Source organism: Apodemus sylvaticus, chromosome 20 (genome assembly GCF_947179515.1).
Source record: "Apodemus sylvaticus chromosome 20, mApoSyl1.1, whole genome shotgun sequence".
In the NCBI taxonomy this organism is placed as follows: domain Eukaryota; kingdom Metazoa; phylum Chordata; class Mammalia; order Rodentia; family Muridae; genus Apodemus; species Apodemus sylvaticus.
The window spans coordinates 44,228,375-44,251,452 of NC_067491.1; the positions used below are offsets into that span (position 1 = coordinate 44,228,375).

General features: G+C 43.4%; 1 protein-coding gene across 24 annotated transcripts in view; it reads left to right on the forward strand.

Annotated features, from left to right (window-relative positions):
* The first annotated feature begins 18 nt into the window (after positions 1-18).
* The window catches only part of Apaf1 (apoptotic peptidase activating factor 1), a 94,711-nt gene continuing 71,651 nt past the window's right edge, over positions 19-23,078 (forward strand). For 21 of the 24 annotated variants that reach the window (XR_007974702.1, XR_007974686.1, XR_007974694.1 and 18 more), the window contains exons 1-9: positions 32-618; positions 2,628-2,829; positions 3,091-3,280; positions 4,632-4,829; positions 14,255-14,438; positions 19,617-19,729; positions 19,856-19,987; positions 21,186-21,424; positions 21,738-21,905. Coding sequence is in view for 3 of the 24 variants with exons in the window: in XM_052165981.1 (XP_052021941.1) it covers positions 2,692-2,829; positions 3,091-3,280; positions 4,632-4,829; positions 14,255-14,438; positions 19,617-19,729; positions 19,856-19,987; positions 21,186-21,424; positions 21,738-21,905; positions 22,990-22,992 (1,365 nt within the window). In the remaining 21 variants the exon portion in view is untranslated. Of the gene's footprint in view, positions 619-2,627; positions 2,830-3,090; positions 3,281-4,631; positions 4,830-14,254; positions 14,439-19,616; positions 19,730-19,855; positions 19,988-21,185; positions 21,425-21,737; positions 21,906-22,989; positions 23,073-23,078 lie in introns of those variants that run through there. The other 3 variants (XM_052165981.1, XM_052165980.1, XM_052165982.1) reach the window with 3 other exon arrangements.

A 23,078-nucleotide genomic window follows, 5' to 3' on the forward strand; every position in this document is an offset into this window, starting at 1 on the left:
CGCGCGCGGCAGCGGCGGGCCCTGGGCGAGTGAATTTGCGTGCGCGGGCGCGCGCTGTGTGGACTGGGCGGGCCCAGCGGTGTTTGAGTGCTCCGCGGTCCGGAGGCAGAGACCTGGAGGCAGCTAGCGGAGCTGGCGGCTTTCTCCGCTCGAGGAAGGGTGTGAGAGGGGTGTGTGGGGGTCGGCAGCGAGCGGTGTGTGCCGTCAGCCACCGGGCGACGATCTGAGACGCTCGCGTCGGCTTTCTGAGCGGCGTCCGCTTCCCGCCCGGGCAGCTCCCGCCGGAGGGGGTGAAGCGGCGGCTGGAGGGGCCGTGTTTTTGTGTCCTGGGTCCGGATACCCTCCCCTGGTGCGATCCGAAGCAAGCCCACCGACGTGATCACCTCGACGCCGCTCGGGGATCCCGGGCATCCCCCCTGCGCCCCGAGCAGCTGATACCCAGGTGAGGTGTCAGGACCTGCCCGGGGCGCGGGGTCGCCGGAAGCCAGGCGGGAGCCAGAGCTGCTTTCTGGCAATCGATTCTCATCTGTGACCCTCCCTGGGCTGCTTTCTATCGATTATCATCTGTGACCCTCCCCCGGCTACTCTTCCCTGCACAGTTCCAGAGCAAAGGCTTGGGTAAGTTTACTGCCTCCCTCTCACCCTCCCCAACCCCGCCTTGGACAGGTTCTTTGCAAGTTGTGCTCCCAGGGACTGAAAGATCAGGGGACGCGGCATGTTTGGTAACCATCCTTCTGCTCCTGTACCAGGAAGAGAAATTATCTAAGGAGGAAGTAGACCACTGTTACTGTTTCCTGGGCAGACTTAGCTTTTATTTTGTGGTCTGTATCTCCGACTAGTTTTGACTTTCTGTTTTGATGTGGCCACAAAGAGGTGTGGCCGTGGGAATTTGCCCATAGTATTCCAGTTTGTGTAAAGTTTGAAAAAAGTTGTTTAAAACTTATGTATTTGAGTTCAGTAGAGAATTGGAACTTAGTTGCCAAGGAGTTCTTGTTTTTTGCTTAATTATTGGACATAACCAAAAATCCTTTCTTTACTGTAAGTTGAAAAACGTTTAGGAGTCTAAAAATGTTAGACTTGTCTCTGATCATTTCTTCTTCTTTGATTTGTCTTTTTTCTTCAGTTAGTTTCATTCCAGTTCTGGGCACACAAACGAATGACTTCTTTATTTTTGCAAGTGCTACATTTGATGACTTAAAGAGATTTTTTTTTAAAGATTTATTTATTTATTATATGTAAATATGCTGTAGTTGTCTTCAGACACACCAGAAGAGGGAGTCAGATCACACTATGGATGGTTGTGAGCCACCATATGGTTGCTGGGATTTGAACTCAGATCTTTTGGAAGAGTAGTCAGTGCTCTTAACCGCTGAGCCATTGAAGTTGAATAATACTCTCCCTTCTTCGGCACTCCGTATATTACTCTGTGCCCATTTCAGTTTTTGCAGTTACATTCTGATTACTTTTGTTGTTGTTTTGTTTTACTAGATTGTAAATTCAGGGATATGACCTAATTTTCTCTAGTCTTAGGAAGGGCTCAGTGTGTATGAGGGCAGAGATTATGGATCACTAATGGTAGATTGTTCACCACAGATAGTAAGGCAGTGAGTTCAATCTCCAGCACACACACACACACACACACACCCTCATATTGAAGCAATTATTACGCCTATTTAAGACATTCACAGTTTACTACAATGGAGGAGTTTTGTCAGTGCTTTTACAACTTGCAAACATTCAAAACTGAACTTTATACTCATGGAATAATTTTTGTTGTATTGTAGGGAAGTTGTTAGGAAATGAAAGAATCTTTCGGTAGAGCATAATATTCTTTGTTCGTTTCCTTGGTCCAAGAAATGACATCAGAGGGAATTTCCTGTGGTTCTCTGAATATATGCTTACTAATGAAGATCCGGGGCTGAGGTCCACTTTGAGAAGCCAGTATCGGCAATGCCACTTGGTTTTTAGGTTGGATAAAGGAAACAATGTGTTAAAGCATTAGGACTTAAGTATTACCGTAACTTTTACAGAACTTCAACCTAAGAAAAGGAAGAATTTTTACTGTAAAAAAAATTGACTGTAAAAAAAGTATGTATTGGAAAAATGGCAACACTTTATAAAATTACGAAGGAAGAAAGACAGACTCTTGCCATCAGTCTCTGGAATACTTTGATGAACGACTTGTGAGCATCTTCCTTATACAGTTACAGGACACAACAGGCTTTGTGTTAGTAGTCGAAGGCTTTGTTTGTTTGTTTCTTTTTTTGTTTTTGTTTTTGTTTTTTTGTTTTTTTGTTTTTTTGGACTTGTTTTTTTCGAGACAGAGTTTCTCTGTGTAGCCTTGGCTGGCCTGGAACTCAGAAATCTGCCTGCCTCTGCCTCCCAGAGTGCTGGGATTACAGGTGTGCGCCATCACTGCCCGGCTGAGGCTTTATTTCTAATTTTTAAATTAGCAGTGTCAGAAATATCTTTCCTTGTCAGCGTTGAGATACCATAGGATTTAAAATGGCTGTGTAATGTTCCATTTATAAGTCCTAATTGACGAATAATAATAAAAAAAAAATCTTGTTTTCTTTACCTTCCTTGATTGCCATCGACGTCACACATCCTGTCGCTTGTCGTGGCAGACATCTCGGTCCTTTGCCTCTAGCTGATGCGTGACCGTGAGGAGAGAAAGAAACCCGAGGGACCATGGACGCAAAGGCCCGCAACTGTTTGCTTCAACATAGAGAAGCGTTGGAAAAGGACATCAAAACGTCCTATATCATGGATCACATGATCAGTAATGGCGTCTTAACAGTCGTAGAGGAGGAAAAGGTCAAAAGTCAGGTAAAAGCCCCTGAGTGCTTTCACATTAAAAAAAATTATTTATTTATTTATTTGTTTGTTTATTTATTTATTCATTTAATGTTGATCACACTGTTGCTATCTTTGGACACACCAGAAGAGGGCGTCGGATCCCATTACAGATGGTTGCGAGCCACCGTGTGGTTGCTGGGAATTGAATTTACGCCAGTCTTCGTTAATTTGTGCTGCAAACATATTCGTTGGTACATTCTTACATGATTCGATTTTTTAATTTTTTTTCAGGCCACTCAATATCATCGAGCAGCTGCTTTGATTAAAATGATACTTAATAAAGACAACTGTGCCTACATCTCGTTCTACAACGCTCTGTTGCATGAGGGCTATAAAGACCTGGCCGCCCTTCTGCATAGCGGCCTTCCTCTTGTGTCTTCTTCCAGCGGCAAGGATACGGACGGCGGAATAACTTCCTTTGGTTTGTATTGCCATATTGCCACGCTCTAGACTACAGTGCTTGCGGCTCTGACTGTAGTTAAATGGCTGGAGAGTGTATTTCAGTTCATGGGCCAATGTATGTGCCAAAATATTTTAAGTTCAAATTTTTCCTTTTTTAACTTTTTTTTTTAATGATTTATTTATTATATCTAAGTACATTGTAGCCATCTTCAGATGCACCAGAAGAGGGTGTCAGATCTCTTTACGGATGGTTTGAGCCACCGTGTGGTTGCCGGGATTTGAACTTAGGACCTTTGGAAGAGCGGTCAGTGCTCTTAACCACTGAGTCATCTCTCCAGCCCTTAAGTTCAAATTTAAGTATTTATTTGTGTTCATGTTAATCCATTTTCTTTTTCCTGCCCAGTGAAGGTAGTAGCCTGTGTACCCTAAATTATAGAGCTAATAAGAGCTTTTATAGGGCCTTAATTATTTTTACTTGTCTGTTTATATAGAGCTTATAGAACAGGAAAATAATTTTTACACGTCTATATTCTTTCAAAAAATAACTTCCATTTTCTGTCCGCATGTTTCACCTGCATGTGTGCCGTGCCCCATGTGTATGCCCAGTGTCCTCAGAGGCCAGAAGAGGGCATTGGATCTTTTTTTTTTTAATTTTTTTTTTTAAATTTAATGTATGAGTGTTCTGCTGCATATACATCCACTGTCCAGAAGAGGGCATCAGATCTTCTTATAATGGTTGTGAGCCACTGTGTCATTGCCGGGAATTGAACTCAGTTCCTCTGGAAGAGCAATCAGTGCTCTTAACCACTGGGCCATCTCTCCAGCCCAGGAGTGTATATTTTTAAAAGGAGCTTCATAAACATTGTTTCCTTTACATCCTTCCCAGTCTTTCTCCCATCCCCCGCCCCCATCCTTCGCAGTCTTATAGAGGTTTTTTTTAAAACACATTTGGTTAAAGCGTGTGCTCTGGTGCTCACGTCTGGTTCACACTCTCACACTTAGCAGCAAGTGCCTTTACCTGCTGAGCCGCTTTATTGCCCCCTTCCCTTCCCTTCTTTCTTTTTGTGAACTGTATACCCCCAGTCTATCCCAGCATTCAACAATGACAAAAGAGGGTCAGGGGGTAACAGTGTGTGGAAGGCAGGAAGAGATGGAGGCTTCCATCGTGCGTGGCGATCTTGGAGAGTATGTGCTTCCTCTTGTTCTCCGTGTACTGACGCAGCGGACGGGTGTGAAGTTCATATTCTAGTCATCCTATTTTGAACATCGAGGTTAAGCCGTTGGCCCTGCTTGCCTGGGTTTTATGGGAGGATTACTCAAAAAGTAGTCGCTTCAAAGTCTCGTTCATTCATGCTTGTCTTGGATTTCAGTGCGGACTGTGCTGTGCGAAGGCGGAGTGCCACAGAGGCCCGTGATTTTCGTTACTAGGAAGAAGCTGGTCAATGCGATTCAGCAGAAGCTCTGGAAATTGAACGGAGAGCCAGGGTGGGTCACCATATATGGGATGGCAGGCTGCGGCAAGTCTGTATTAGCTGCGGAAGCTGTTCGAGACCACTCCCTCTTAGAAGGTAAGCGCCATCACCACCACCTGGACTCTGCCTTTCAAGATGTTGTTTGTATTTGAACACTGTAGTTTTGTAGTTATTGTTGCTTTTAGGTATTCCTGTTACTGCTGGTAATAAAGTACTACAAACTTAGTGACTGTAAATGACATACAGCTCTTGTCTTTTTTTTTTTTTTTAAGATTTATTTATTTATTATGTATGCTATGTTCTGCTTGCACGTATGCCTGCACACATAAGAAGGCTTCAGATCTTACTGTAGAGGTTGTGAGCTACCACATGGTTGCTGGGAATTGAACTCAGGACCTCTGAAAGAGCAGCTGGTGCTTGTAACCGCAGAGCCATCTCTCCAGCCCCAGGAAAGAGTGTCTTAGAAACTCATTTCTTTATTGATTTATGATATGTGAGTACACTGTCACTGTTTTCAGACACCAGAAGAGGCATCAGATCCCATGGCAGATGGTTGTGAGCCACCATGTGGATCCTGGGATTTGAACTCAGAACCTTTGGAAGAGCAGTCGGTGCTCTTAACCACTGAGCCGTCTCTCCAGCCCCTAGAAACTCATTTCTATCAATGACTCTCCTGGTGAATGGTTTTTGCATGTATTTGGTAGCTGATATTAATTTAAACAATTCCACTTCACTTTTTAAAAAATCAAAAATTGCCGGGTGGTGGTGGCGCACACCTGTAATCCCAGCACTCTGGGAGGCAGAGGCAGGCGGATTTCTGAGTTCGAGGACAGCCTGGTCTACAGAGTGAGTTCCAGGACAGCCAAGGCTACACAGAGAAACCCTGTCTCGAAAAAACCAAATCCAAAGAAAATCCTAAAAAATTAAAAATTGTATTACTTATTTGTATGCGCGCAAACGTATGGGTATGCTACAGGATTTGTGTACCACGGCATGCGTGTGGAGGCCTGAGAACGCTTTGTGGGTATTGGTTCTCTCCTTGCACAATGTGGGTTCCCGGGATAAAACTCAAGTGCTTAGGTTTGGCAGCAAGCATCTCACCCTCTGATCTCAGTTCTTCCATTTCTATAAGTATTTCTCTTTTTTGCTTTCTCTTTTTCTTTTCATGCATTGCCCTGGCTAGGGTTGCTACTGCTGTGATGAAATACATGACCAAAAGCAACTTGGGGAAGAAAGGGTTTACTTGGCTTACACTTACTGTTCATCACTGAAGGAAGCCAGGACAGGAATGCAAACGGCAGGAACCTGGAGGCAGGAGCTGATGTTAGAAGCCGTGGATAGATGCTGCTTACTGGCTTGTTCATCATGGCTTGCTCAGCCTGCTTTCTTATAGAACCCAGGACCACAGCCCAAGGGTGGCATGACCTATGTTATCCAGGCTGGGCCCTCCCTCATCAGTCCTTAAGAAAATGCCCTACATGCTTATGTCTTATGGAGACATGTTTTAAAGAGGTTCCCTCTTCTCAAATGACTTGAGCTTGTGTCAAGTTGACATAAGACTATCCAGCATATGCATATGTTTGTGTGGCATTTGTGTGTGTGTGTGTGTGTGTTTGCATACATGTGTGGATACACCAGTGTGAGTGTGTATGTGTGTATGAAAGCTAGAGGTCAACATTGGTTTCCTTTGGTCCACTTCATATGCTGAGGCAGGGTTGCCCACTTGAAGCCAGAGCTCACTGGGTAAGTGGGTATAGCTAGCCAGTTCGCTCTGGGGATCTGTCTCTGCCTCTTGAATACTGGGATTATAAATGAGCCACTTGAACCACTTGGTACGTCCGTGAATGCCAGGGATCTGAAGTCAAGTCCTCATGCCTGTAGCAAGTGCTTTTACCTCCTGGGCCCACTCTTCAGCTCCCCTTTTCCATTGGTCGTCTGGTAACTGACTGTCTTTTTTTGTTGTTGTTGTTGTTGTTATTTTGTTTTTATCGAGACAGGGTTTCTCTGTGTAGCCCTGGCTGTCCTGGAACTCACTCTGTAGACCAGGCTGTCCTCGAACTCAGAAATCCGTCTGCCTCTGCCCCCCAGAGTGCTGGGATTACAGGCATGCACCACCACCGCCCGGCAACTGACTGTCTTAGTTAGGGTTTCCATTGCTGTGAAGAGGGACCATGCGAAGACAACTCTTAGAAAGGATAATAAGTTAGGGCTGGCTCATAGGTTCTGAGGTTCAGTCCATCATCATGGTGGAAGCATGCCAAAGTCCAGGCAGGCGTGGTGCTGGAGGAGCTGAGAGTGAAGACTGGCTTCTAGGCGGGTAGGATGGATGTCTCAAAGCCCACCCCCCGAAAGTGACACATTTCCTCCAACAGGGCCACACCCCCTCCCCTAATAGTGCTATTCCCTGGGCCAAGCATCTTCCAACCACCACACTGACTTTCCTTTCTTCAGACGCTCCTTTATGCAGTCAATATTTGAGAGCCTACTGTGTGACTGACAGTTTCAGGCGTGGGAGATCCCAAAAGAAGTCTGTGCATTTGAGGGATTCATTCCTAGTCTAGTAGGGGAACAGATATGTGATCAAATTACTGTATATATGAAAAACTGAAAGGTAGAAAATATAGGGTATGTGATGGCTATACATTTTTAAAAAAGATTTATTTATTTAATATGTATGAGTGCTCTGTTTTCAGACACACCAGAGGAGGGAATCAGATTCTATTACAGATGGTTGTGAGCCAACATGTGGTTGCTGGGGGTTGAACTCAGGACCTCTGGAAGAGCAGCCAGTGGTACAAAGTTAGAAGGAAGGAATGCTTACTTTCTAGAGCAAGAGGTGAGTTTCCTGAATGAGATGGCATTTAGCTAAGTTTTAGAGAAAGAATAAAAGTTTGCTAGGCAGACTAAGAATGGGGGATCTGGGAAGTAGGAAGGGTGGTGTGAGGTCAGTGGAGAGGTAAGATGTGGTGGGCAGAAGAAGGTTTGGATTGGCTTGGCAGGGTTCTGATGATATTCGCCAGGAATACCACTACCCCAGTGTTTGACTTCCTTCATTCTTTTATGATTTCTAACAATATTAAATTTTATGTGTGTGTAGCTATGTATGTGTGTATTCACACGTGAGTGCACATGTGTGAAGGACGGAGGATGGTGAGATTTGGTTCTCTCTTTCCATTGTGTGGTTCTGGGGATCCGAACTCAGGCCGTCAGGTTTGGCTGTTAACGTCTCTATGTCTCGCCAGCTCCTTCATTTTTTAGTGAGTCCTGTTAACATTTGCAGGGAATTCAAAGGCAGTTTCTGACTTGTAGTGATCACTTTAAAAGTACCCGTCTTAATCAGTGATCATGGTGGTTTAAAGGGCACATTAAGTGGATGAAGTAATAAGCCTGTAAGAGATTAGCAAGGTAGAGTTTAGGGCACATCTCTGTGCACAGGAGGATTTAGTTTATAACTTCTTAGGCTTTCTTGGCAGTGTTGATGGCAGTTCGACAGGATGCCCAGCCTTTAGCTCTTAGGTTTTCTTTTCTGTTATAAGATACTTTTCTTGGCACTTCCAGCTCCTTGAAAGTCCCCAGAGCCTTGGAATGTTTTTTTAAACCTCTTCAGCTGCATGGTTGTGGTGGCTCATGCCATTATTCCAGCACATAAGAGGCAGTGGTAGGTAGATCTGAGTTCAAGAACAGCCTCGTCTAATAGTGAGTTCTTGGGTAGCCAAAGCTCTACAGTGAGATCCTGTCTAAAACAAAACAAAACAAAACCTTAATAAACGACTGCAGAATTATTTATTAAAGATATTTTAGGATAAAATGGATGTAAGTTCCTTTATTGTAAAGAATTATGTTTTCATTTCAATTTCATTATGAACTTTTTTTGTTTGTTTTTTGTTTTTCAAGACAGGGTTTCTCTGTGTAGCCCTGGCTGTCCTGGAACTCGCTCTGTAGACCAGGCTGACCTCAAACTCAGAAATCCGCCTGCCTCTGCCTCCCAGAGTGCTGGGATTACAGGCATGTGCTGCGCCGCCGCCACCACTACTCGGCTGCATTTTTTTTTTAAGATTTATTTATTTCATTTATAGGAGTACACCATAGCTGTCTTCAGACACACAGAAGAGGGCATCAGATTCTATTACAGATGGTTGTGAGCCACCATGTGGTTGCTGGGAATTGAACTCAGGACCTCTGGAAGAGCTGAGCCATCTCTCCAGCCCTTATGATGAACTTTTAAAAAGTGTATTTTTAAATAGTACCTCATTTAAGTTGCTTTATCTGATGATGAACTTTCAATTTTAGAGGTTAAAAGTGAATAATAACTTACAGGATTAGTAGCTTAGGAAATATATAATAAACCACTCTGTGTGTGTGTACATGAGTGTACATGCATGTACAAATGAGTGAACATGTATGTACATGTATGTACATGTGTACACATGCATGTACACGTGTACTTGTGTGTCTCCATATGTGTATGCATGTGTGTACATGTGTGTATGAATGTGTGAACATGTGTGTGTATATTTGTGGACATGTGTGTGTCTCTCTGTGTGTATGTGAGCATGTGTGTGCACATGTACCTGTGGAGGCCAGAGGTCAACATAAGGTATCCTCTTTAATTGTTCTCTCCTTTATATTTTGAGACTGGGTATTCACTGAACCCAGAGCTCAGTGACTGAGCTACTGGCCAGTCTTTCTCTTTAGATTTCAGGCATGCCCTGTTGCATCCTGTCACACCTGGCTTTTTACATCGGTGTTAGGGGTTAAATTTAAGTCCTCTTGGTTGATGTTTGTGTAAGTACCTTACCAACAGAGCCATCTTTCCTGTCTCTAGCCACTTTGCTTTGAGAAAATATCAGATACAGTAGTAATTCTTCAGTACATCTGAGTGTAATTCATATCCCTCGTATACTTTTGTGAGATCCAAGTGCTGGGATTCATTTTTAAGTAGACTAGTTTTCTTTTGAAAGTTTAACTTTTTGCTCTATGGGGTGTGTGTGTGTGTGTGTATAATGTCAGCATATCTTTAAACCAATTACAGTTGTGTGTGTGCACTCGTGTGCGCACTATGGTGCCTCTCCTGCCGTGTGGATTTCAGAGGCTGAGCTGAGGTCAGGTCTGGGCCTTACTCACTGAGCTATATTGCCAGCCCTCTTCTGTTTTGATAATTTGAAAGCCTTTTCCATAGGCTGCTTACTTATTTATTTCTATCCTTTCCAGAATTTCCTTGATGCTGTTAGATTATTAATTGCTAGCAGAAAAACATCATGTCAAAATAGAATGAGACCTCTTTCCCCCACCCCCCTGAATAAAGGCAGCTTTTCTTTGAATACATTTCTCCGAATGAATATGTGTACAAGCCTCATTCAAGGCTAAATTGCTCCCTCTTGTGCCCACAGTTAAGTTAAGATGTTTAGATTCTTCCTAAAATGTAGAAATAACAGCTCACCATTTAACTGAATGCTGTGCTGTCATGGTAGATTTGTAGATCAGTAGAGCATTTATAGCATTTGTTTTTCTTGCATATATGCTTATAATGAATGCTCCATTGTAGTTTTTTATTTTATTATTATTTTTTTAATTTAATTTAATTTTATTTTTTTGGATTTTGGTTTTTTGTTTTTTGAGACAGGGTTTCTCTGTATAGCCCTGGCTGTCCTGGAACTCACTCTGTAGACCAGGCTGACCTCGAACTCAGAAATCTGCCTGCCTCTGCCTCCCAGAGTGCTGGGATTACAGGCGTGCGCCACCACCGCCCGGCTCCATTGTAGTTTTAAATTTAGAATAGGAAGGCTTTAACCTAAGAAAATGATACTTAATTGTGAAAGAGTTTACCAAGTAGCTCCAGTAAGATACTTTTTAGTTTTTTGAAATTCTGGGACAATTTAAGAAATAGTAAAGTGGAAAACACACTTTTTTTTAGAGTTACAAATTGAACTATTACAAAGGTAGAATTTTTTATTTAAAAAGAAGTAAAAGTAAAAGTAAGCTAAGTGTGAAGGTGTATTCAGGAGTCCGAGGCAAGAGCATTGGGAGGTTGAGGCTGATGTAGGCTGCAGGGTGAGATGCTGTCTCAGAAACACCCAATAAGATAGCTGGCCTAGCTCGGTGGGTAGAGGCCTTGGCTAGTATACCTAATGCCTGGGTTCAGTCACCAAACAGAGAGGTAGCAAAAGAAGTCACAGCTGTCTTCATTTGCCAGTGTCCTAAATTCTAAGTCTCACCTCAGAGGTTATCTTGGTGAACAGCTTGGTGTGAATTTTTAGAATGTTTTCAGTGTGTTTCCAAATGTACGCACACAGACCACAGCCATAGGACCTACTGCTTCATCCTAGTGGAGAACTTCTGGAAGTTTCTACAAGTCCAGTGGTAGGATTTCTTCTCTATCTTCTTCTAAGATGCATTAACCGTACCTTACTTTTCAACCTTGTCTTTTTTTTTTTAATCCTAATTTTTTAGTTAGTGTATAAAATAGTGAGCTTTTAAAAAAATATTTTTAGTCAATTATTTGTTTATTTTGAGGTAGAGACTCACTGTATAGACCAGGCTAACCTTGAACTCATAGAGATCTGCCTGCTTCTTCCTCCTGAGTGCTGGGATTAAAGGTGCGTTCCACCATGCCCGGAGGTTTTTTTAAAAAATCAAATTATTTGTGTGTGTGTGTGTGTGTGTGTGCCTGTGGATGTGCATAGTGCGCATGTGGGGGTCTGAAGACAACTTAGTGAAGTCCATCCTCTCCTTCTACCCTTCTGTGGGTTTCGGGGATCAAACTCAAGTTGTCAGACTTGTGCGCCAATCACTTCGACCTGCTGTACTGTCTCGCCTGATCAGATAGCGAGCTGCAGTGGGTGTTGTGTGTGCGAGTATCCCCTCTTCCGTTTCCTTCTTAACACCCTTGCCCTTTGCTTGGCCTCTCGCTCTCCTCAGTAGTCTTCTCTCACTTCAGGTGGATTCAGTTCCTCTTGTCTCCCCCTCTCCCTTTCTCTTCTCCCCTCCCTTCTCCCCTCCCCTCCCCCTTCCCTCTCCCTTCCCCCTTTCCTCCCCTCCTCTCCTAGGCTTTTCAGGATAGGGTCTCTCTCCGTAGCCTTGACTGACCTGCAACTCACTCTGTAGACCAGGCTGGTCTTGATCCAGCTCCCTCTGCCTCCCAAGTGCTGGGATTAAAGTCATGTGCCACCACTGCCCAGCGCCCTCCCCCCCCACAAACACACACATAAATTGAAGGAATTGAAACTTTTTTTTTTCTGGATTTTTACAGGATTTCTCTGTAGCCCTGGCTGTCCTGGAACTCACTCTGTAGACCAGGCTAGCCTCGAACTCAGAAATCCACCTGCCTCTGCCTCCCAGAGTGCTGGGAGTACAGGCGTGTGCCACCACCGCCCGGCAAATCTGCTTTTTATAAGTGAGAGAGAAATGTAGTGTTTGTCTTTCACAGTTGAGTTCATTTTGCTTTAGATCTTGATCTCCAGTTTCATATATTTTCCTGTAATAATAATGTAATAATTCCATTGGCGTATATGCCGCATGTTCTTTACCAGTTTGCGTGTTAACAGATCTCTGGGCTGGTTGCATATCTTGACTGTTGTGAATAATGCTGCAGCAAGCATGGATGTGCAAGTGTCTCTGTGGTGTGGTACCTTAGAATCCTTTAGGTATATATCCAGGAGTGGTAAGCTGTACCACATGGTACAGAACTCCATAGTGATTTCCACAGTGATTTCCAGCCCCAGTTTGCCTTCCCGACTCCCCTACATCCTCCTCTGTGTGTGCTGTTTCCCAAGCGCCGGATTTATGTAATAGCTAGGAACCACCACTCCAACTAGGTTTTAAAAATTTATTTATTTGGGATGGAATCTTGCTATGTAGTCTGTACTAGTCTTGAGCTTGTAATTCTCTTGCCTCTTTTATTTAAGTTTTTAAAAATTTACGTAGTCTGGGGCTAGAACAATGGCTCAGCAGTTTAGAGCACTAACTGCTCTTCCAGAAGTCCTGAGTTCAATTACCAGCAACCACATGGTGCCTCACAACCATCTGTAATGGGATCCAGTGCCCTTTTCTGGTGTGTTTGAAGACAGCTACAGTGTACTGATATACATAAAAAAAACCAAATCTTTGAAAAAAATTAGTCACTTAAGTATACTCTGTAAAGAGTTAAGATGTTTTTGTTCTGGATATATAGAAATAAAATACATATTAAGATATGTTGTTTAATTAGCAATAATTCTAACAGTAATAATAAAAAATAGACATTTTTGTAATTGCTTACTAGTTGAAAGTTTGATATTTATAAGGAACTTTCAGAAGTGTAACACTAATAATTCTGCCTGATATTCAGTTATTTATTTGTTTATTTATTTCATTTTTTTTGAGACAAGGTATCTCTGTAGTCCTGGCTGTCCTGGAATGTCCTTTGAGTATAAGGCTGGCGTCAAACTCACAGACATTTGCCTGGCTATGCCTTTTCAGTGCTGAATTAAAGGCATATGCCGTCACACCTGGCTTATTCTTTTTTTGAAGTGCATTTCTTTATGTAGACTAGGCTGACCTTGGGCTCACAGTGATCCTTCTGCCTCTGCCCCCTGAGTGCTGGGATTAAAGGCGTGTGCCGCCATGCCTATCACCTTTTATATCACATTTCATGTTCTATTTATATTACTGCAAGGCAGTATTTATATTACTGCAGTAAGTAGTGGCATTGCAGTACAACAGATTTGGGGACTGGGGAATGGTGTGCTAGAAGTGTGGAGCTGGTAAGCTCTGGAGCTGCACTGACGGCTCTCAGAGGACCACAGTGATACACGGTCTGTTTGTGGGTGCTGTTTGTTCTCTTTAAACATTATCTGTTTTTATTTTATGGTGTGTGTTTTGCCTACATGTATGTGTATACACCACGTGTCTGTGCCTTAGATGCCAGAGAGGGAGTCAGATCCCCTATAGCTGGAGTTAAGGAAGGCTATGAGCTGCCATGTGGGTGTGGGGACCATGCCTGGCCCTCTGTAAGAGCAGCGTGCACGCTTCTTCAGCCTCGGTGTTATTTGTTCTTAACTGGATGATTTTTTTTTATAGTGTTAGAAGATACTTCTGGTTGTCAGTATTGATAGGGAGAACCGTACTAGCATTCCAGAGTGGGGACCAGGAGCCTGTCAATCATCCTAGTTTGTATGGTGAAATCCCTCCCAACAAATACCTCAGCCCTGTATGTGAAGGACACTGACTCTGAGAATGGTCCTTAAAATGCAGTGATCTCTGGGAACAAAGAATATGCAAATCTGCTTGGTAAAGAAAAAAAAAATTCCCTGAAAGCCTCAGATACCATTCTAACTTAAAACCATCATTTTTTTTTTAAAGATTTTTTTTTTTTAGATTTTTTAGATTTTTTTTTTTTAGATTTATGTTTGTAGCTCAGCAATAAACTATCAAAATTCATAGCTTGACTCAGGAGAAGGTAAAGATAGGAGATAGAAGATTGGTATGTATTCAGAGGGGCTCTCGCTCCGAAGCCTTACATTCCTTTGTCTTTTCCTTATTAGGTTGTTTCTCAGGGGGTGTGCACTGGGTTTCCATCGGAAAACAAGACAAATCTGGGCTTCTCATGAAGCTGCAGAATCTTTGTACGCGGTTGGATCAAGAAGAGAGCTTCTCTCAGAGGCTGCCACTTAATATTGAGGAGGCCAAAGACCGCCTCCGTGTCCTGATGCTGCGCAAACACCCAAGGTACGCGTGATCAGATGGAGTTAGTGTACACGGTCTACTGACATTCCTAGAACACCAGAATACCATGTCCTTTCCCCAGAGCCACTGCTTCCCTGTTGTTCTCTCTTGTAAAAAAGGAAAGTGGCCACTACTTGGTCTAAATTGCACATTTTTGCATCTTATTTTTTAAAAACATTTATTTATTATTATATGTAAGTACACCGTAGCTGTCTTTGGACACACCAGAAGAGGGCATCAGGTCTCATTACGGATGGTTGTGAGCCATCATGTGGTTGCTGGGATTTGAACTCAGGACCTTTGGAAGAGCAGTCAGTGCTCTTATCCGTTGAGCCATCTCACCAGCCTCTGTTTTTACATCTTATTGATTGCATTGTTTCCTATGTGTCATTGTACACTTTTGAGAATTACAATTTATAGTTGGTGAGTGGTCTTTGTTAGAAAATACAAACTTCCTGCTTTGGATATACTGTGTCTACTGGATAAATATAGAACAAGAAAAAAAATTTAAGCTACTAGGTAAAGACTGAGAAGGACAAGAAGGCAGGATTTCTTATTTTTGAGGAGTTGGAGAGTGAACACACGACTTCATACATGTTAGGCACATGTTCTACCACTGGGCCATATCCCGTGGAAAAAGGATTTATTTTATTTTAAAATCTATTATTATTTGTATTTGTGTCTGTGTGTGTCTGTCTGTCTGCTTCGGCTTGTGTTTGGATAGAAGACAACTTGCAGGAGTTGATTCTTTCTCCCATGGATTCTGGGATTTGAACTTAGGTCTGACTCAGCCCTCTGTCCTGAGAACTATGTGTGATGTGTGCACGTGTGTGCATGTGTACTCATGTGTGCATCTGAGGAGATCAAAGCACTTGTCAGCTGTCTTCCTCGATATCTCTCTCTCTGCCTTATTACCATGATCTTGGGTCTCTTAGAGAACCTATAGGTTGTGGGTTGTTTGGCCAGACTAGTGTTTAACAGATCCCAGTGATCACATCCTTTCTGCTGCACGTCAGCTACTGGAGCGATCCCATGAACCCCTGGTCTGGTTACTTCTCAGTTGCTGTGAGAAACCTCTATGACGAAGGTAATCTGTAGAAGAGAATTTCTTTTTGGGCTTACAGTTTCCGGAAGTTAGGGTCTGTGATGGCAGAGTCAAGACATGGCAGTAGAACAACTGAGAGTTTTGTCTCTAAAAATAGGAGGCAGAGGCACACTGGGATTTACAATTCGATACCTCACTGGTTGGCTCTGGTGAAATACTTCCTCCACAAGGCCACACCTCTTCACAAATAGTTTTCCTAACTAGGGACTAAGTATTGGATGAGCCTATGAGGACCATTGTCATTTAAACCACCACGCCCTATAACCTTTGTTACGGACATGCCCACAAGTGTCCAGAGTTTGACTATAGCTGAAGAAATGTGTACACACACTACATTACTAATCCACATAAAACCAGAGTCAAGCTAGCCTGCCTGGCTAGCACTGGAAGACACAGGAGGAAATCGTTTATTGTAAAAGTTGCTAGAGGCAGCTGGTCTACCAGAAGCACAAATCCCAACATAAGGACACAAAAGCCATGACAAAGCATGGTAACATGATGCCTCTTACGGGATATAATAGCCTGTTAGCAATAGGAGAAAATGAAGCTGACAAACTCCCGAAAATGAATTCAAGATAATGATTTTAAGGAAACTCAATGAGATAGATAGGAGAGAATACAGAGTAGAATTAAGAAATTAAGACTAAGTACATGATCTTATTCAGAAAGTAAATTTCTGAATAAGAAATTTAACAGGTAGAAGATGGTAGTGTGGAGTCCACCTAAGTCAATAAAATGATTAAAAATAACATTGAGGGGGCTGGAGAGATGGCTTAGTTAAAGAGCACTCGCTGCTCTACCAGAGGACCCTGGTTCAATTCCCCACACCCACATGGCAGCTCACAACTGTCTGTAACTCCAGCTCTAACACCCTCACTCAGACATACGTGCAGGCCAAACAGCAACACACATGAAATAAAAATAAATTAAAAAAAAAAAACTTTAAGAAAATACAATTGAGAATCTGAGACTGTATCAGAAAGAAGGATTTCTGAGCCTCATGCTCAGTCTTTTGGAATAACTCAGCCAGGCCCAGGGGTTATGATGCACACATGTGATCCCAGGAGGCACAGGAAGGGGGATGGGAGTTTGAGGATAGCCTAGACTATAAAGTGAGACTCTGTCGTAATGACAAAGACAAATGTTAAATAGTCACGGGGTTTGGCCCAGGGGATAAGGGAGCTTGGCGCCCCTCTGTCTCCCGTGGCGGAAGGAGAGAACTGACTCCTGCAAGTTGTCCTCTGGCTTTTATGTGCTTGATATGGCACAACATAGGAGAAAGCAAAATTGACATATTTCTGAAAATGAGTTAAAGATAATGATTTTAAAGAAACACACATAAATAAATAGATAAATAAAAAATATGCTAAATTAAGACAAAATAAATAAATAACTAAAAAGACAAAATTGATCTCAAAAAGCAACAAGAAGCCAGGCACGATGGTGATGTCCTTCTTTAATCCCAGCACTTGGGAGGCAGAGTGCAGGTGGATCTCTATGAGTTTGAGGCCAGCCTGGTGTACAGAGCAAGTTCCAGGACAGCCAAGGGTACATAGAGAGACCCTATCTTAAAAACACAAAGAAACGGGGCTGGAGAGATGGCTCAGCGGTTAAGAGCACTGACTGCTCTTCCGAAGGTCCTGAGTTCAAATCCCAGCAACCACATGGTGGCTCACAACCATCCCTAATGAGATCTGACACCCTCTTCTGGTGTGTCTGAAGACAGTTACAGAGTACTCATCATATATATGTAAAATAAATAAAATCTTTAAAAAAAAAAAAACACAAAGAAAAAAGAACTTCCCTAGAACCACTGTTCTTCAGAAATGAAAGGCAAATAAGTTCTTTCCAAGTAAACTGACTTAATTAGCACTACCAGCCCAGCCCTGGAAGACAGATCCTTAAGGCAGTCCTGCACTAGATGGGAAAGGATAGCTATCTCACAGAAGCATGGGAAAGCCCACCACTCACTGATGGAGCGTTCACGGAATGAGAATCACTCAGCATACCACAAAGGAGAACAACCCAGCTGCAAACCCTTTGGTCTGCAGGGCTGACCTGCCTGCAGGGTAAGCCAGCACTGTTGGTAGGAAGCCCGTGGGAGCAACCCCTGTCTGATTGGATTGAAGGCCCACCCCCAAGGTTTCAAAAGCCCACGCCAGGGCAAGTGTGTGGTTCTCTGCCTGCTGCCTGTGGATAAGGATGTAGAGCTCTCAGCTGCTCTCCCAGTGCCACGCCTGTTTGTCATGGTGACAGTGACAAACTCTGAAACTGTCACCAAGCTTCTTAGGAGCTCTTCTAGGCAGGTCTTATAAAAGAAAGTATGGAAACCATTCTGACATTGTTTACATGACCAAGAACCTGACCCAGGGACCTAGGAGAAAATCAAATACTATTGTTCTGCTAAAAGAACATAGCAGTAAAATGACTCCTAATGACTCTGCAATACTCATCCATCAGTGTTGTGCTCAACCACGATCAGAGAAGTTTCCTCCTGCAGTAGATGGGAACCAGCTCAGACTCACTGCAGAGACACTGCTGAGAGACCTTGGGGCACTCGGTCCTAAGTGGGAGGTATCCATCCAATCTCTCCCCTCAGGATTCAGGGACCTCCGTGGAAGAGGAAACAAAAACATCATAAGAGCCAGAGGGAGTAATGCAGGACAGCACCAACACAGGCCTCTGGGCACAGCAGGATCACTGCACACAAGCAGTCCAGTTAGTGAGAGTGAGAGCATTAGCTTCTTCAGCGCCAGCCTGCCTTGGTGTGTCACTGCTACACCACGTCCTTACACCAGTTTTCTGGCTTGGGAGAGCTGTGGGCTTCCCTTGAGGCTTGAGATCGCCAGTCTTGTCCAGAGGCCTGTCTGCTTTACCTTGTGATTTATTTCTTCTCCTGCCTAGGAAGCTGTGGTGGAGTGTGCACTGTTTCTTATTTTATTTCCTCTGTGTTAGCCGCCTTCTTTTTTTTTTTTTAAATTTTTTTTGGCATTTTTGAAAAATTATTTTATTGTTTTGTGTGTATTAGTATTTTACCTGTATATACTATATGTGCAATATGTGTGTGCTTGGTGCCTGTGGAAGCTAGAAGAACGCCTGGATTTCCCTGGAACTACAAATACTGACTGCTGTTAGCTGCCCCATGAGTTCTGGGGTCAAACCTGATCTTCTGTAAGACTGGCCAGTTCTTTTAATTGCTAAGCCATCTTTTCCAGTTCTGTTTTATTTCATTTTATTTATTAATTTTAATTTATTTTTATTTAATTATTTAATTAATTAATTAGTTATTTAGTTTTTTTTCCGAGACAGAGTTTCTCTGTGTAACCCTGGCTGTCCTAGAACTCACTCTGTAGACCAGGCTGGCCTCGAACTCAGAAATCTGCCTGCTTCTGCCTCCCAAATGCTGGGATTAAGGGCGTGTGCCACCACTGCCTGGCCAGTTTTATTTTATTTTTATTTGTTTAAGTTAAATTTATTTTGTGTATGTATATGCATATACTTTTATTTGTTTATTTTTGTACAGTTACCAACCTTGACTTCTGTCTTAGTTACAATTCTACTGCTATGAAGAGACACAGTGGCCAAGCAGCTCCTATAAAAGAAAGCATTTCATTGGAGGCTTGGTTACAGTTTCAGAGAGTTTGTCACTGTCATCCTGGCAGGGAGCACACAGGCGTGCCACTGGGAGAGCAGCTGACAGCTCTACATCCTGATCCAGGCAGCAGGCAGAGAACCACACACTTGCCCTGCGTGGGCTTTTGAAACCTCAAAGTCCACTTGTGACACACCTGTTCCAACAAGGCCGTAGCGCCTGACTCTTTCTGGGCAGGTCACCAACATGATACTAAGCATGCACATACATGAGTCTGGGGAGCCATTTTTATTCAAACCACTAGAGTTCTTCAACTTTTCCTTTCTTTTGCTCTCAAAATTGTAATCTCTCCTTTACTACCCTGACTCTTGTTCATGGAGACACATGGGAGAAACTTCTGGTCTGCCAATTTATTCTTGTCTCAGGAGGGTTTTTATAGGAAGTATAAAATAACTGACATTAGTCTTTTTTTTTTTTAACTTAGGTCTCTGTTGATCTTGGATGATGTTTGGGACCCTTGGGTGTTAAAGGCTTTTGACAATCAGTGTCAGATTCTTCTTACAACCAGAGATAAGAGTGTGACAGACTCAGTGACGGGTAAGGAGTTTCAGTTTGCTCTTTAATACTATGGGAAGTTATCAAACTAGAAGGCACGGTTTCATCCAGTACATGGACATATGTGACGTGACAGGCTGCTTGCTCTGTGCTACCATTTTGCTTCAGGTCAGAAGCATGTTGTTCCGGTGGAGAGTGGTCTAGGGAAAGAAAAGGGACTTGAGATCTTGTCACTTTTCGTTAACATGAGGAAAGAAGATCTGCCAGTGGAGGCTCACAGCATTATCAAGGAATGCAAAGGTACGGCTGCCTGTGTGTGTGGTGGGGGGGCTGTGGGAGCGCCGACGCTCTGTATGACGTAGGCTGGTGACTGATAACTTGAGCGTGTGGACAGCAGAACCTGCCTTCTGGTATTTAATGGCTAGGAACTGTTGACACCTTAAGTAACTGCACTTGGTATTTATTAATTCTTCCACGTCCCCACCATGTGCTAAAGACTGTCAGTGAGAAATGTGAAATAAAGCTAAGACCTTGGCTCTCAAACAGTGGAAAATACCATGAACATCGTTTAAAATTACTTGGTTTGGACTTTTATAAAATTAAAGTTTCAGTTTGGTAAGGAAATGCTGTTATCTTCCAACATGTGTGAAATAAAAGTTTTACTTGTCCTGAGGATGAGGGAAACAAGAAACCACAGTCTCAGGCTTAGTTTCTCACTAAACTTTGACAGCACAGATCGCTCTGACGCCACATGTGTAGATGTATTTTCCAGATAGCACGTGAGCGATCAGTTCTGTGGTGTTTATCAGCCTTATTTAATTCTTAAGTGATTTACATGGAAAGAGCGACCATCCTACAGGTGGAGGGATCGGTTCCCATGACGACCTCTCTCCACTTCCAACGTCGAATGTCAGTTCACAGGCTCCGGGCTGCTGTTCCCGTGCTTCTGCTCAGCGGCTAGAAACCCCCTCCTCACATTTGTTTAATGAGCTGCCTCATGTCTCACGATTTTCGTAGAAGACAGAAGCAGAAGCCAGCATTGTTCTTAGGCCTTGGGTAACTTGTGTTGAAAATTGCTTCCTGTGCTGCTGAGATGGCTCAGCCTGGTAAAGATGTTGCCAAGCCCGACAGCCTGAGTTATCAACCTTCGCATGGAAGGACAGAACTGACAAATTGTCCTCACACACTCACATCCCCACATTCCACCCACCCCCTCCTTGAGCCTCCTCCCCACACACATGTCCCCATACTCGGCCCCTCCCCTCCCCCATTCTCCCCCTCCCCCCCACACATCCCTACATTCCACCCACCCCCTCCTTCAGCTCCCCCCCCACATCCCCACACTCGACCCCCCCATTCTCTACATCCCCACATACTCCCCCCCACACACACACACTTTGAGGGGGTAGGGAGAGAGAGAGATTCACAATAATGAAATAAAATTGTTAAGTGGTGATTTTAAACTAAGATGGTATTAACGTAATCACCTTTCCCCCAGGTTCTCCTCTCGTAGTGTCTTTAATCGGCGCGCTTTTACGAGATTTTCCCAATCGCTGGGCATACTACCTCAGACAGCTTCAGAACAAGCAGTTTAAGAGAATAAGGAAATCTTCATCCTATGATTATGAGGCTTTGGATGAGGCCATGTCTATAAGTGTTGAAATGCTTAGAGAAGACATCAAAGACTATTACACAGATCTTTCCATCCTTCAGAAGGATGTCAAGGTACCCACAAAGGTAATGGGCCGAGCAGCACTCCTTATCATTGGGTGTTTATGGCATGTGAACTTCGAGACTGGGACGGGGGTGATAGCTAGGTGGGGGTGCCAAAGCCACTTTGCCCTTAGGCTCCATGAAAGGCTCGGGGTTGAGCCTGCTTCTTACTTCTTAGTGAAACTTCCCAGTTCCTCTTTTTGTCTTGAGAACTAACTGAACCTCTTAAGACGGAGACATCCTGGAGGTAGCATATTGATCAGAATACTTTGTCTCCCATACTTACTGCTTATTGTACTTATGTTATGGTCTACTAAATGCTTGAAACGATTCGTAGGTGTTATGCGTTCTCTGGGACTTGGAAACTGAGGAAGTTGAAGACATCCTGCAGGAGTTTGTTAATAAGTCTCTCTTATTCTGTAATCGGAATGGAAAATCGTTTTGTTATTATTTACATGATCTTCAAGTGGATTTTCTTACAGAGAAGAATCGGAGTCAGCTTCAGGTACTGAGACGCCGCATGTGCTTTGACTTTCGATTTTGAAACAGTTTTAGACTTGCAAACCGTTTACTTTAGATATGCAAACCGTACTGAGGCTTTCTCTGTGTGAACCTTTGCCTTGCTTCACTTGTTGCTAACACCCTACGTAACTATGATAGAGTTGTCAAAATTAGAAAATTACCATTGGTGAACTACTATTAGCTAATAATTCACAAGTTTATTTGGATTTGAGCACCTTCTCGACCAGTGTTCTTTCTATGGTCAGGGTCCCATGAAGCATCTGTTAATGGCAGCATCTGATTCCCTAATGTCCTCATATGTGTGAACCTTCTCAGGGCTTGTCCTTAATGGGAATTAACCCTAAGGCCTCGTGTATCAGGCAAGTGCTTCACACTAAGCTCCATCTCCAGCCCAGCTGGGGTACTTCTGCAGAGCACTAACCAGTTAGTTTAAACACTGTTCCCTAATTTGGTTTTGTCTGATGTCTTCTCCTGAGTGGGTTGAGGTTGTGACTGTTTGGCAGGGGCTGGAGAGGTGGCTCAGTGGTTAAGAACACTTACTGCTCTTCCAGAGAACCTAAGTTCTGCATCAAGCATGTCATGTTGGGCAACTCACAACTGCCTGTAATTCCAGTTTCAGAGGATCTGACAGTATCTTCTGGTACTGCATTCTACTTGCACTAATACACACACACACATACACACACACACACACACACACACACACACACACACATACAGACACGCACACACTTTTATTCATTTTTTTTTTGTTGTTTTGTTTTTTGAATTCGTTTTTTTTTCCGAGTCAAGATTTCTCGGTATAGCCTTGGCTGTCCTGGAACTCACTCTGTAAACCAGAAATCCGCCTGCCTCTGCCCCCCAGAGTACTGGGATCACAGGCGTGCGCCACCACCGCCTGGCCACACACACACACACACACACACACACACGCTCTTAATGTTTTAAAGAAGTATACAGAAGTGATGCTGTGCCTTTATGACACCCTATCAGGGACTGAGGTTGGTGTTGATTATTGGGGTGTTTACGTGATTTCTCCACTGTAAAACTGCTCCCTTTCCCTTCAGTAACCAGCCTGTGGGGGAGATTTTCATCATAGCTGTGGAAGTGGGAGATGCTCTGTTGCTCAGACTATCATGTTTGTGTCCTCTGACGT